Source organism: Filicampus tigris, chromosome 13 (genome assembly GCF_054856515.1).
Source record: "Filicampus tigris isolate MCC_2025a chromosome 13, RoL_Ftig_1.0, whole genome shotgun sequence".
In the NCBI taxonomy this organism is placed as follows: domain Eukaryota; kingdom Metazoa; phylum Chordata; class Actinopteri; order Syngnathiformes; family Syngnathidae; genus Filicampus; species Filicampus tigris.
In genome coordinates this window covers 3697079-3711528 of record NC_141229.1, presented here as the reverse complement: position 1 = coordinate 3711528, position 14450 = coordinate 3697079, and the positions used below count along the sequence as shown (strand labels likewise).

Sequence of the window (14450 nt, the reverse complement as noted above, 5' to 3'; positions counted from 1 at the left end):
CGTGCTAACCGCTAGGCTACTTATTAGCGCTGCCAAAACGAAAATCACATGCGCTTGCCATTGCCTGACAACGTGACCACACAACCTACCACAGTCGCGGACGACTTTTGGGGCAGATTAACGAGCGCAACCTAAAAAGATCACACCAAAGTCCAATTAGGGCTCTGCTTGTCGCCTGCGAAAGTAATTATGAACATTTTGCCACCCCGCCCCTCGGACCCTTCCAGCAAGCCAGTGCAAGAGAGAGCGCCGCAGCAAAGAAGGGGATCTAAGGTATCAATCATTTAGGCTGAATCAGGATACCGATGCTACCTTATCCCCTCTGGCGTCAGTTCGTATTTATAGGCCCCCAAAACGTTGACCCCCCCATCCCCCCCCCCACCTAAATACCACCTTCTCCACTCAGGGCTTTAACGTAAACCTAGCGTATATATTCATCACGCACTTAAAGGAGCTGCCAGACGAGTGGTGTTATCACTCGGGGGGGTTGTTTTCGTCTGTCGCCGGGAGCTTAAAAATCCACGATGATGGATCGCAAATTGGATGGGGTGAAAGGGGGGGGGGGAAAAACGACTCAGAGAAGACGTTTGTTGACGTCTTTTATGTGGTCTCTTTGTCCGCAAGGCTGTGATTGGAGGCACCGGGCTGTGATGAGGCCGGCTTCCGGAATGTGAGCGAGCGCAAGGTGTTTTTTAAAAAATTTTTTTTACGTTTCCTGTTATAACGTCTTGACGGGATTTGTCAATTCCAGCCTTTTCATCATCGACGCTAAAACCTTCTCCCGGGAGTCCTAATCCCAAACGGTGCTTTCAGCCCAAGAAGAGACTCAAATAAATAAACCACAAGTGCTTTCCAACTTTTCCCCCGAAAGAGGATGGAATCTTGATTCGGTGCTTTTAAATAGTGGATGAATTTGATGGAGGCGGGCTTCTCCGACTCTCGACTTGAAAGAGGCAACAGTCACGCCGCCACCAAATCCATCAGGATCACAAGTGTGTGAGTGTCTGAGTGCGTGCGTGCGTGCGCGGATTACTGATGACTAAACTTTGCGGTCCTTTTTAAATTGAAGAGCGAATGTTCCTTTTTTCTGGGGGGTAACTTTACTACTGGCCGAACCAGGAAGTAGCCACGATACTCTCTTATTCATCATAATAACATCTGAAGATAGACGGCTAGAAATGACAAAAATGGATGGATAAGCTAACGCTATCTTACGCCGCTGCGTTGTTTTAGCTCTCGACGCTGCTGCGATGTGCTCCACAGTCTCTACTTTGCTGCAGCGGTCCCTCAGTTTCCTCTCGTCTATAATTTGTCACGTCGGTTAATACTTCCATTGTCGTTGTTCATTAGCTCTGCTTTTTCCGTCTGTTCCACAGTCTCCACTTTGTTGCAGCGCTCCATTTTCTCGCGGCCCTCAATCCCTCTCGGGTAAAACTGGTCTCCTTATCTCCAGAAGTTAGAACAGGAGACCTACATTCTCTTCTGTTGTTTTTGTTTGTCAGAATGTCTCATCGTGGCTGCTCCGCAGTCTCCATTTTCCTGCAGCGCTCCGTTTTCTCATTGCCCTCATTCTCCTCTCGGGTAAAATTGGTCTCCGTATGTCCAGAAGTTAAAACAGGAGACCTACATTCTCTTCTGTTGTTTTTTTTTTTTTGTCAGAATGTCTCATCCTGGCTGTTCCGCAGTCTCCATTTTGCTGCAGCGCTCCGTTTTCTCACTGCCCTCATTCTCCTCTCTGGTAAAATTGGTCTCCGTATGTCCAGAAGTTAAAACAGGAGACTTACGTTCTCTTCCATTGTGTGTTTGTTAGAATGGCTCGTCCTGGGTGCGCCGTAGTCTACACTTTGCTGCAGCGCCCAGTTTTTTTCGCTGCACACCTCTCAGGTAGAATTGGTCTTTTTATGTCCAGAAGTCCAAACTGGGGACCTACGAGAGACGTAAACGTGTCTCATAAGAAGTAAGTACAGGACAACCTTGATCTCCAATGTTGTGTGTCTTAATACTCTGTGGTTTTAACAAGTTCGCGTGGGCGCTTTCTCCTGCTCCACAGTCTCCACTTTGCTGTACAGCTCCATTTTTCCCAATGCCTTCTGTGTCCTCTCGGATACAATCGGTCTCATTAAAAGCCAATACAGTAGAAGCTCATTCTCCTCCATTGTCGTTGTTTGTTAGCGTGTCTCGTCGAGACCGCTCCACAGTCTCCACTTTGCTGTAGCACTCCATTTTCGCACCCGCCGTTAGCCTCGCCTTGCTCGCCTCGTCCGCAGAAGTACAGGAGGCCATTGTTCTCTGATGTTTGCAGCGTTTCCCGTCCCTGATTGATCTGGTCAAGGATAAAAAAAATTTTTTAAAAAAAAGCAAGCACCCAGTCAATCGATTTTCAAAGCACATACTACACATACTCCATTTTGTCAACACTCTTCCGGCCACAATTCTCAGCGTAAGTCGGCACTTAAAAGCAAGATTTCCATCGATTTTGATTCATATGCCAACCATTTGAGATACCTGAGATCTAATGATGGATAAATGAATTCATATTGTGTGAGCATAAGCCTTTTTTTTTTCCTCAGGTCATGCATTATAAAGCAAGAATCCAATTGATTTAAAAGGACACGGCACTCTGTTTTAATGGATCTGAGCTTCTATGAGTGGGTATGTATGCCAGTTGCCCTGGGCAGACTATTGACAAAGATAAAAATAGTACTTAAAGGAAGAATCCGATTGTTTTTGAGGCATACGAGACCCCCTTGAGGTAGCTGAGGCCGTGACAAATAAACATAGTGCAGTTCATTGTGAAGCCGCCTTCAGTTTGCTTATCACGGCCGTTTTTGACATTATGCTAATCTTACGAGTTTGATACACAAACTTTTGTGTGAGTGGGTGTTTTGTTTGTGCTCCAGCCACGCGTAGGCGTTGTAGCTTTTTGCACACCATGGAATATTGTGTACTAGGGCTGGGTTACATGGCCTTCAAATAAAAATCCGATTTTTTTTTTTTTTTTTTTTTTTTACTTCTGGGATTTGCTTTATTTCTCCTGATACCAATTAAGATGGGAAACAATTTTATACAGCATTTTTTTTTTCTTTCAAATCCCAGCATTAACTTGCATCAGTTTCTACAGACACAATAAAAATTGTTTTATTTCTCTCTCTTTTTTTTTTTTTTTTTTTCCAAAACATGCATGTAGACAGGATCCGAAACACATTTGGAGCCTGCACCCACATACCTCGGGTCAAATGTTTCATCACAGTTGCCTTCCACCGGTACCTCGCTTGGCATACTCCAAAACCATGTAAAAATGATTCATGTCGTCTATTCCTTTGTGGCAATTGAATAAGCTAGGCACTAGCGACCGAACCGCTAAATTGTCAACGCCAATGACGTTAGTGTAAGCAGCACTTTGAACTACTAAACGACTAAAAATAACCATTCAAATCGTTCTGACCCGAATGAATCCATAAAATCCGCTAGTCATCCAGTCCTACTTTATACTGCTTGTATTCCTTCACCGTGCACTCTCTGAAATCTCACAGAGAATCTCACATGTACACTTGAACTCGCTCACACTCACGCGCGCACACTCGCGCGCACACACGGCTTGCTTAAGGCGGCAAAACGAAAAACTCCATCGTCGCAGCGGCGAAGCATCAGCTCACCGCAGTTACTACGCCTCAAAACAGCGATGGTATGCTAGCTCGCGCATTCGCTGACCAATGGCCTCGCTTGACACACACACACGGACGGACATATCGGCACGACCCACGTCAGGTAAAATAAAAACGGACCTATAAAACGGACACATTTGTGTGTCAGTCTGTTGCTAAGCCCTTAAGAAGTGCCGCAAAAGTTTGCCTGACAACTCCATAGTATGCGTGTGCGCGTGTGTGTGTGTTTCGGAGCCTGTGTGAGAGTACGTGCGCGTGAGTAGACTTCACGGAGAGAACGTGTGTGCGCATTTGTGACTCTCTGAGCTATGTACAGTGTTTTCGAGAGCATGTGAGTGTGTGTGCGTACAAATGCGTGTGCGGTGAGTCATAGTAGCCGCGGCCATTGTCTTTGTTCTCCTGTCATGCTGGCCCGCTATCCTTTTCCTCCAGGTGGCAAAAACATGGCAGGAGTGTGTTTGCGCGAGTGTGCGCGTGCGCAAATATCTCACAACCCCGTGGCCCTTACTGCCCTCGCATGTACAGTACATACTGTATCCCCCATGAGATCACCACGCTGAAAGCAGGCATGCCTATATAGCGTGTGTGTGTTTGATGACAGCGGAGAGATGCCCCCCCCCCCCCCAATGAGAGTCATTGTATGACACTATCGGCTTCCAATAAGCCAGCGCTAGTCGACTCATGCCGTAAATCTTTGCCATTTGTGCATTGCAAACAGATGTGTGCGGCCTGCGGCCATACGCGCGCTCCCTTTACTGTACGCTCACCGTAACTCAATCCTAAGACATTTCTAACACAGGCTAATAGATCACCTAGAACAGGGGTCACCAACTGCGGTCCTCGAGGGCGCCTCAGGGGTCGCCGCGATGCTAATCTAGTCCTAAGCAGTGTAAACAGAAACAAAACCGCGAACGCAGCGGACCCTTGCCTGTCCACCAATCATTCGTGAGCTCGCCAACTACTGTGCGAGTTTTTTTCCGTTGGACGTCGCCGAAATTATTTGCTTGAAAATGCACCTTTTTCACGGGCAACCGCAAAATTTTGCCCGCTTGACCGCAAACAGCGGCGTGGTGGAAGGTTCTCTTCGAGTGGAGTTGACGCCTGGGCAAAGCAGGGTGGTAAACCTCTCAAGATGATGCAGAAAAAGGTCCGGATCGCGATTGGCACCTGATGGAAGTTAACAGCTAATTAGTCGCTAACAACTAGCTGCCGTAAGACGTACCAAATTCAGTAACGATAAAACGTGCTTTGCAATATAGACAGTATGAATTTTGAAAATCAAAGTATCGATGTGTCGCTGACAAAAATAGAATCAAGTTCAATTCAAAGTCATTGACCTGACAAGAATGACGAAAACCAATTTTGGGAAATAAACCTTTTTTTTTTTTAAAGCAATCTTAATTGTTATGACTTTTACTTTGGAAAAAAATCTGAGAAAACAATAGTCATATCAAAATAATGTTTTGTAGTCACAAGAAAACCCCAAGTGGTTTGGACTCCAGAAATGTTTGTGTGTCAAAAACATAAGAAAATGGCTAGGATAATGGTAAGGTTAGTGGCGTCACATGCGGTCTCGCACTTATATTGACTTTTTTTTTTAATACACCAATAGGCCTTGACAAATGTTCCTTTAGTGCTAACGATATTTGTCAGAAGCTTATTTGCCCCCATGGAGGCGAGATTTAGTGACTTAGAGGTAGGGCAGCGTTTCGCCGTCATAGCTAGCCAGCCGCAGCTAGTGCCGAGCGAGTTAGCTTAGCGCCTAGCATTCCCCCGGTGAGGATGGGTTACTGCTCAACATGGATTTTTTTTTTTTTCTAACCAGTTCGTAAATGGTTAAAATAATCATTCTGGCACACGGTAAGACTTTTTTTACTCTGAGTCGGTCACCCTCAACACGCAATTTGCCGGTAGAGTCCAAATGTATCTTTTTTTTAAGCCAAACTTTAACGTCTTCCTGCGTGTGCCGTATATACCACACAGCTTTTTTTTTTGTGTCCTTTGTTGTTGCATTGCTGACACTAACCCAAAACTCAACAGATGGCAATTAGTCAAGACTTTATATGACCATTTTTTGTGAGATCTTAAAACAGGCGGCCTAGGGTAAGTGCGGCTGAAGATTAAAGACTTTTTTTCCCCCCCCCCCCCTCATACAAATGAGCCTACAAATGGTTAGAATACAGAGACGACACACTGCGCAGTCACACGCGCGCGCACACACACACAAAGTGCCACATCCTCTGTTACTGGGCTATTTTCTTCCCTGGTGTTTAGAGGTTATTCTCGGACTAGTGTTTGTGCATGTGACCTAAGTCGCCCCCACCCCGGCAAAATCTCCGTCTGGCTTTTCATCTTAAGTTATGTGTTATATACAGTCCGTGTGTGTGTGTGTGTGTGTGTGTGTGTGTGTGTATGCCTGCGCATGTGTTCATCCCAAGAGAGCGGGCCGTGTTGTTGACACCCTCTGCTCCGTATCACACCTAAGCGTCTCCCCTCTTGTCCTTTGACAGCCCCTCAAGGACATTCCTCATCTTTGTGTTCTCTCACTTAAATCAACACCTCTTTCTCTTTGAAACAATTTCAAAAGCATGCTAACGACGCATTCACGAACATCCATTTTCGAGCTTCTTGGTAAGCTAGAGAATACAATTTCTATAGAAGTTTTAAAAGGGAATGCGCACACGTGTATATACCGGTGTATATATATATATATTTATGGATCTAGATATAAATATATATTTGTATATGTGTGTGTGTAAAAGACGATTGGATACGTATCTCAATAGATGGGGTGCGGGTATTCAAGGGCGGTTCGATTTTAAAGTGGAACGATTCGGTTTGATTCAGTGGCGTTATGATTCGATAGTGTACGGCTCATTTTGAGAGGGTATGATGCAATGAGTTTCTTCTTGTCGTTTCACGTGCTTGTACATGTGAATGAATTTGTCAGTGCTGTAAATGTGGCGATTCCTCCGCCATACACCTGTCCAATAAAAGCCAATTGGCGACGCATGTTGATATATTTTAAAGTGGAACACTTGGATTCGATCCGATGTGAGGCACTCACATCTTTGATCATCAAAAGAATTTTTTTTTCGATTCAAATCAATTTTCGATTTTTCCACTGACTACTTAGGTCATTCATATTTTTGAAAAGTAACGGCAACAGTTATAAACGTTTCTAATTTGGCAACACTGACTGCAATAGCTCCTCTCCGTCCGCAGCTATGTTGTTAGTGCAATCACCGCAGGTCAGTGGCGAATTTACAACATCCTGACAAATAAAATGAAACGAATCAAGGTAGAAAGCACAAGATTTTACCCTGCATCGGCTGTCATTAGATGATGTAAGCGTTCCCAATGAATTGTCTCGTGATGGCAACATTGCTGCATGATGATCCAATCGTAAATGGCTGAAAAGTTTGGCGCCGGCGAGGTGACGGAGCCCTCGAGAGTCCCGATTTAGATTTTCGGTGAGGAGGCTTTTGGATGAGGGGGTTGGCGGGGGGGGGGGGGGGGGGGGGGGCGTGACTGCCCATGGTTATCGGGAACATGACGGCTCTCCTCGCAGTCTCCGTGACAACGTGCGGTGGCGACAAGGGGTTTGCGGTTAGAAACCCTAATCTGCTCCTCATATGACCCTCTGATGGACGGGAACAGCAGTCCATACACACACAAAACACACGCTCCGGTGTGTCTAGCTTCACTGGTGCAGTCTAAACATGCGCTTATATGGATTTCCAATTCATTTCTGCTACCGTAAACACATTCTGGACACGGACAAGTCGTCGTCAGTACAGCCTGAAGAAAAGAAGATATGTTCTTTTTTTTTTTTTTTTACTTTTTTTTTTTTTCAAAATGCCGTGCAGACGTGGTGTGCCTTATACACCGCGTGTTACTTTGGAGGCGTATTTAAGAGGCCGCTTGCGGATGGCCACGCTACATCTCCAGTCAGGCCACAAAGCGGTGTTTGTGAACACAAAGGCAGTCTGGAGAGTGTACAAGCAGAAGTTTGCTCATTTACTCACGGAGAGTTGGCCGGTCTTTAAAGTTAAAAGAAGGTTGGGTACAGTTGAAAAAAAACGCTACGTCAGCAGTCTTGTGTAAGCTTATACAGTGGATGCCAGCGAATTATCCCATTTGTTTGACTTAAAAAAAAAAAACAAAAAAAAAAAAAAAAACATATATATATATATATATATATATATATATATATATATATTTGTTTTGTTTTTTTTAAAGACAAAAATATGGCTTTTTCCAGAAATTTTTTTTTTACCAAAAAATCAAGAGGGGAAAAAAAAGTATATTTTTACGGAAAAAAATGAAAGTCAATTTTCTAGAAAATAAAATGTGTATATACGTTTTAGATATGAAATGAAATCATAATCTTAAATGAATAAAGCTATATATTTCAGGAGAAAAGGCACAATCATATCAATCTTGCATTCATGTCTTAAATCCCACAAGAATAAAGTAAGAGGATGGATGGATAGATAGAGTTCAGAACATAGCAAAGATCAAGCATTCATAATAGTAATCATAATAATAATGATAATACAGAAAGAATGAATAAACAATACATGAAAAAATAAACAATTCCTATCAAAACACACCCCTCCTCTGCGTCTTCCACCAAACCGCCTCAGTCCCATGAGAGTTAGTTTTTGAAGGCAGTTTTGAAGCCTTACCCATATTCATTCATGCTTATTACTTTGCCACTTTTTTTTTTATTTTTATTTTTTTTATTTTTTTTTTACATGCGCTGTTCATTCTCCAGTGCGTGCGTGTGTGTGTCTGTGCTCCTTATAAGGTTTTTAAAGATAAGAAAAGCCGTGAGTCACCCGCCTGTAGGAACAAAAACATCCTTTTCCTTGCCCTACACACTTCCCCAAAGGGTAAATTTGGTGCGTCCATCCGAGCCGCCGTCCTTCGGGGCCGCTTGCTCATAATGAGGTGTGGAGCTATTCACACGGCCTTTCTCCAGGGACCTGCGTGTGTGTGCGCGTGTGCGTGCGCGTGCGTGCGCGTACTGAGGCAACAGGCCATACCACAGTGGCGCTCCAGATTTGTGCCGGAGGGGGTCACCATTCAGGAGTGCTCGCAACAAGAAGTCTCTAACAGCCAAAGAAAAAGCAAAGCAGACTTGATGCATTTCACTTTTTAGCATTCTTAACTGTCGCCTAAATGTAATGGCAACTTGCCTGGTAGTCGAGTCTCTTCACATTGACGCACACACATACACGCGCACCAATAAAAATATAAAAAATGGCGGCAGTATAAGACAGACGGGTATACTATTCGGTGATCGATTTTTTTTTTTTTATTTATTTTTTTTTTATAAATCCCACTTGAGTTGTTGGCAGTCATTACCACTTTGCAGCAGCCAATCATATTATAGCAAGGTGCGTCCTGCTTGGAACTCACGGGATTCACAACAACGTCTCAACTCCTCTCTGAGCTTATCCGCACGGCACTAATATTAGTTGCTCTACACAGAGGATAAAGAGTATGTGATTGTGAGTCCTGTCATATTCTCTGTCTCCGTGTTGTTACTGGACCACTTGTATTCTCTCTGTTAAAGGGCCACAACATAGATGCTAATTAGCTTTAGCATTAAGCTAGTACGGCCCTTATTTTTAGTTTGACTGTCAACTCCAACCAGGGGTGGCAATAAACAATTTGAAGCTTCTTTTTCGGAAGGAGTCTTAACTATTTGCCACAGTGCTGCTTAATGTAAAATGAGTTGAGAGTCAAAGCAGGAAAGTCAAAAAATGGAACATTTTCAGACCTGCCTTCTCATAAATCACACTGTGCATTTGGCTGAATGAGGCATTGTCTTTGTGCGTGTAAATACACATTTGCGCTTTCTCTCCCGGGTTGTTTACACCTACACAAAGACCCCCGTTCAAACACGGGAAGCCCCAGTGGGCCGGCAAAGACAACATGCGTGGATGTGTGAAGTAGAAAAAGCAGCAGACAGGCACAAACATGATTAGGGTAGCCGCATCGTAGCCTGCGAAAGACATGATTTAGTACTTCCTGGATCAGGTCAAGTTGAAGGAAAAACTTTTTTTTGGGGGGGCCCGTGGGGCAGAGGAGAAGGAATGAAAAGAGAAGGGAGACAACTAAAGATGACTGAACCGCTAAAGGAGGTCCCTCTCCCTGTTTTTTTTTTCGAAATGTGTTCAATTAAGACAAATTCATCGAACTTGAGTGCTTAAGTACTTTTTTATTTTTACAAAAAAAAAAAAATGCAACTTAAAAGCAAAGTCCAGGTATTATCTAGGTAGTAGACACTTCATTGTAGTGTGCTAGCTTAGCCTCTTACTGTGCTTTTAGCTTTGGACGCTGCAATATTTCACTCCAGTCTTTATTGCAGTGGTTAGTAAGTTAATTTTCCATATTATGTCCCCCACCAGGTCCAACGTATAACACCGATTGCCTTTCTTTCAATCAGTCTTTTCTGTTCAGTATTCTTTTTCGACCACTGGCCTATTGGGCCCCAATGAATTCTGCCTAGCGACAAGTGGCAGAGGCCGAGCTATTCCGGCAATCTACGCCGCCGCATCCGCCGGATAGCTCGAAATGCGCTTTTAGATTTTCAAGCTCTACTTTATATGATTTTTGTTGCCGATGTTTCACTTGTGTCCCGAGGTTGCTTGTTTTTTCTTGAGCAGCTCCAAGCATCCCACTGCAGCTGTAAGCTTTACGCGTGTTGATTTATTATGTGTGGGAATGTGCTGAGTCGGGGCAACTCTAGGGAAGAGGGAGAAACAAGAATGAGAGTAAGACAAATTGAAATTTTGAAGTGTATTTAACATGTCAGACTGAAATGACGATTTTCTTTCACACCGCTGTTAAATCATTTTTATTCGCAGAGGGGGTTGTCTTGGGCATATTGAACCGTGGTGTATTGCTAGTGTTTACATATTCCTTGACTTTAAAATGTGCACAAGTGTCTTGGGACTTCAGACAGATGGAGTTTTATCGTGTTGTTGGGAAAAAGATTTTTTTTTTTTTTAAAAAAGAACGGTGATAGCAGGGCATATGTTATCAATTGGGTTTAAGTGTTTCAAAGTGTAACATTTTAGGTATTTGTCCACAGCTTTTATTTTACTGCCCTGTGGTGACTAAATGACAGGAATTTCACATTGTTTGGTGCCTTTATTTGGTTGTCAACTAAAAGTTGGTCATCCATAGCCCAAAAACCAAGACGTGACGGTCGAACCGTGACCGTTACACACCTACTCTTGACTGTATGTGCTCATGTGCACAGTTTTTGTATTTATTTGTTTTTATTTTCAGCTATTTATTCTTGAGACACTAATAGTTTGCTTTCCCTTCTGTTTTTCCCTTTCACTCTTACTGCCACCTCCCTTCCTTGGCCTTCCTTCTGCTGAATCCTAGGTGGCACCCCCCCCCCCCCCCCACCCCCGAGGTCAGAAAAGCACAACACCTCCCCCGGAGACGAGAGACTTGAGAACCGAGAGCGACGGCAGACATCCAGACGCAACGCAAGCTACGAGGGAGCGAGAAAAGGCCAGTGGGCCATCTGTGCTCGGTCCCCTGCTATTCCGCAGCTGTGTCAGCAAGTACTTCTCAGCTGCCTTGGGACTTTTAAAAAAGAAGAGGAGATAAAGGATTTCTTCCAGTGTTTGATTGCACAAGGGACCGAGCCAAGTCCGGAGCCATGCTGAAGCCTTGCTGGCGGCGGATGAGGCCCGTGGGGTTTACTTCTCTGGAGGGAAGGGTGATAGCCCAGCTGGATGTTCCGCTGTCGCCGTCCTGCCTCGCTGTCATTAGCGGATAACGAGCTGCCGCGAGAGAGGAAGCGGAGGAGTAGCCTGTGGAGCGAGGAGGAAGAACCTTGCAGCTGTTATTAAGAGGCCCTGAGATCTTACGTCTCTCCTTTGCAACAGGACTTTTTCAAGGATTTCCAGGCGAAAGAACCCGTGAGACATCTGTGAAAATTTGAAAAGACGGTTTGATTTGTTTTTTTGCTGGGAGATGATACTACTTTGATTTTTTTAAATTTTTTTTTTTGAAATGTGATCTATGTCCTGACGGATTAGTTTGGTGACATTGGTCACCATGGCAGCAGCCTACCGTGTGGTCGTGAGCAGTGTGAGCTGCTACAACAGCGTGGTGGTGGACCGGCGCACCCACTCTCACGCTGTGCACTATTGTTCGGGCCCGTGTAGAGCGCTCTCCCAGGGGCTGGAATGTTCTGTGGCCCATCACGGCACCTGCTCTGAGCTGCTGGTGGCACCGGACTCGCCCTGCGCCGACCTGAATGGCCCGTCCGGACACTCCAGGTGCATGACCACCCAACAGATTCCTCACCATGGTAAAATCAGTGGCGCCGTTGACACGGGTTATAATTGTGGTGCGCTGGAGAGGGCAGGGAGCAATGGCAATTTGTTTATCGGGGAGGAGAGCAACATGTGGCGGGGAAAGAAAGTCCTCAGTGGTGGAGGATCAACGGGCAACCTGAGCTGCGGTAGCTACGGTAGCCTCAAGGACATCACCGAAGAGGCCATCAATCTGGCCAGCGGTAAACTCAAAGAGTTTTCCTTCGACAAGCTTCGGCTCTCCTCTTCCAGCCACGTCACCTTCCGGAAAGGCCGCAAGGTCCGTCCCGACTCGTTCAGCCGTCGCTCTACCGATCTGGACATCATCTACGGCCACTTCAGCTCCAACGCCTCCAGTAACGGCACGACAAACAGCACCGCCGCCGCTCCGAATGATGAGAATGCGCCGCCGTTTTTGGAGACAAAACTGAAGGGCGGTTCAAGCTCCCCGTCGGCTATTACGAAAGTAATCGGCTCAAGCGGCAGCGGGTCGCTGGACCAAAGCATGAACACTCTGGCCTCCCTTTACCGTAACACTCTCGGGGACGAGAACCTGATTGCTCGTCTGCTGGAGAAAACGTGGGGGGAGGCAGCTGCCGGGGGTGCCGGTGGGGAGGACATCCGCGCCTGCCTTGACATCCTGCTCAAATGCTCAGAAGACCTGAAGAAATGCACCGACATCATCAAGCAATGCATCCGACGCAAGGCCGGCGGAGGGCCTCAGGACGGAGGGGCCAGCCCCGATAGCGTGTACCGGGCCTTGATGACCCGACTGAGCATGTATCTAAAGAGACTACCTCTAGAGCTGGAAGGGATCGGAGGCAGCGGGCAGGGCGGACAGGGCACGCCCGGGAGTGGACATGGCGATCTGATGGAACTGGTAAACAGTCTCCACTCGCTCCAACAGGCGCCTTTCTCGCCGATATTTGGCAGTGAGCAGCCTCCTCGTTACGAGGATGTGGTGCAGTCGCCTCCCAGCCCAAAGACGACTCCTCATTCTGCGTCATCCACTCCCCACGTATCCGTCCAGAGCTCCCCATCCAAAGCCCTCACCAATGGACTACAGCAGTTGCATCCTCCGTCATCCATCTCGCATCGCAATCTATCCCCCACCCCCGTCACGATTTCTCCCTCCAGCCGCTCTCCGACACACTCTCCGACACGTCTTCGAATCTCCCCTACCCCTCCGTACACCCACACCCCTCCGGGATCCCCCATGGAGGCACTGTACATTGAGGAGGAAGATGTAGACATGGGTAAGACGTCCGAACAGATCACTCAACATATATCTCAGAATAAAGACACAGCAAACAAATCTGCGCCTCTATCTCAACTCGACTCGACCAGCGTCGTCCACAACGCGACAAGGCTTTCCGCCAACACGCTAGCACACAGGAACGATGACATTGACAAACTGCTCATGGATCTGGAGAATCTGTCTCAGAGTATGAGCAACCCCAGGAGTACTGAGCCTCCACTTCCGGTCAAGACCCGCAAGCGTGGCGGCGGCGGGCTGGGGATTGCGTCCGCCGAAGCCCAGACTCAACCCAAAATGTCCCAGTTCCAAGTCAACACCCCCGCGAGCCAACTGGCAATGAACGGCACCAGTTCCAAAGCCCCTCAGGGAGAAAACCGCAACGCTCGAGCCGGCGAGGAGCAGGAGGACGGCGCGTTGCTGTTGAGAATCTTGGAGAGCATTGAGAGTTTTGCCCAAGAGCTGGTGGACTCAGGTGCAGGAAGCTCCGGTAGCGCTGAGAGAAACAGCGGGAAGGAACGTGAGGTGATGAATCTCCTGCAAGGCACACTGGCGTCCACTGGGAGGCCCGACACCCCCATCGATAGTTCGACTGCACAAATTGTTCCGGTAGCCTGTCCTGCGGAAACCACTCCGACAGTAACCGTTCCGGCCATACCGCCAAAGCTCTCTGGCCGAGCACCCTGGGTTGCAGCTGCTCTCACACAAAAGACTGCCGTTGAAGAGGTATGCACGGCAACGCCAGCTCTTCAGCCTGCACCTGAGGCCGCCTCCGCATCTGTGCCTACACCGGTGACACCGGAATCAAAAGACAGCCTTTCAGAAGCCACTTTGGTCCATCCCAAATCCAGCCCTTCAACCACAAGCTTGCATTCCCTCGCGCATCCTGCCGAGCTGCGGAATGATGCTACGCCTAAAGTGACGCCCGTCGGGTCCGGTCCGCCTGTGGTAGTTGAGAGGGATCCAGCTGTTACCATCGGGGACAGTCCGGCTTTGAGAGACACGGGTTCAACTCTACTCATCCAGCAGACACCGGAAGTGATCAGGGTAGGCACCAACCTTTGATTTTCCTCGCCTTATTTGCCGTGTCTATCTGTTATAAGTTACAAGAAAAAAGACATCTACGTTTTTAGGATCAAGTTGAATGTATTTTAGAAAAATATTTCTTCGAGAAAT

The 14450-nt window shown here is 46.6% G+C and overlaps 1 protein-coding gene across 2 annotated transcripts in view; it reads left to right on the top strand.

Annotated features, from left to right (window-relative positions):
* Positions 1-14450, top strand: part of ppp2r3a (protein phosphatase 2, regulatory subunit B'', alpha) — a 52959-nt gene that overhangs the window by 13911 nt on the left and 24598 nt on the right. For both annotated transcript variants that reach the window (XM_086049650.1, XM_086049649.1), the window contains exon 2: positions 11076-14321. In XM_086049650.1, coding sequence (XP_085905776.1) covers positions 11760-14321 — 2562 coding nt within the window. In that variant the 5' untranslated portion in view covers positions 11076-11759. The remainder of the gene's footprint in view (positions 1-11075; positions 14322-14450) is intronic.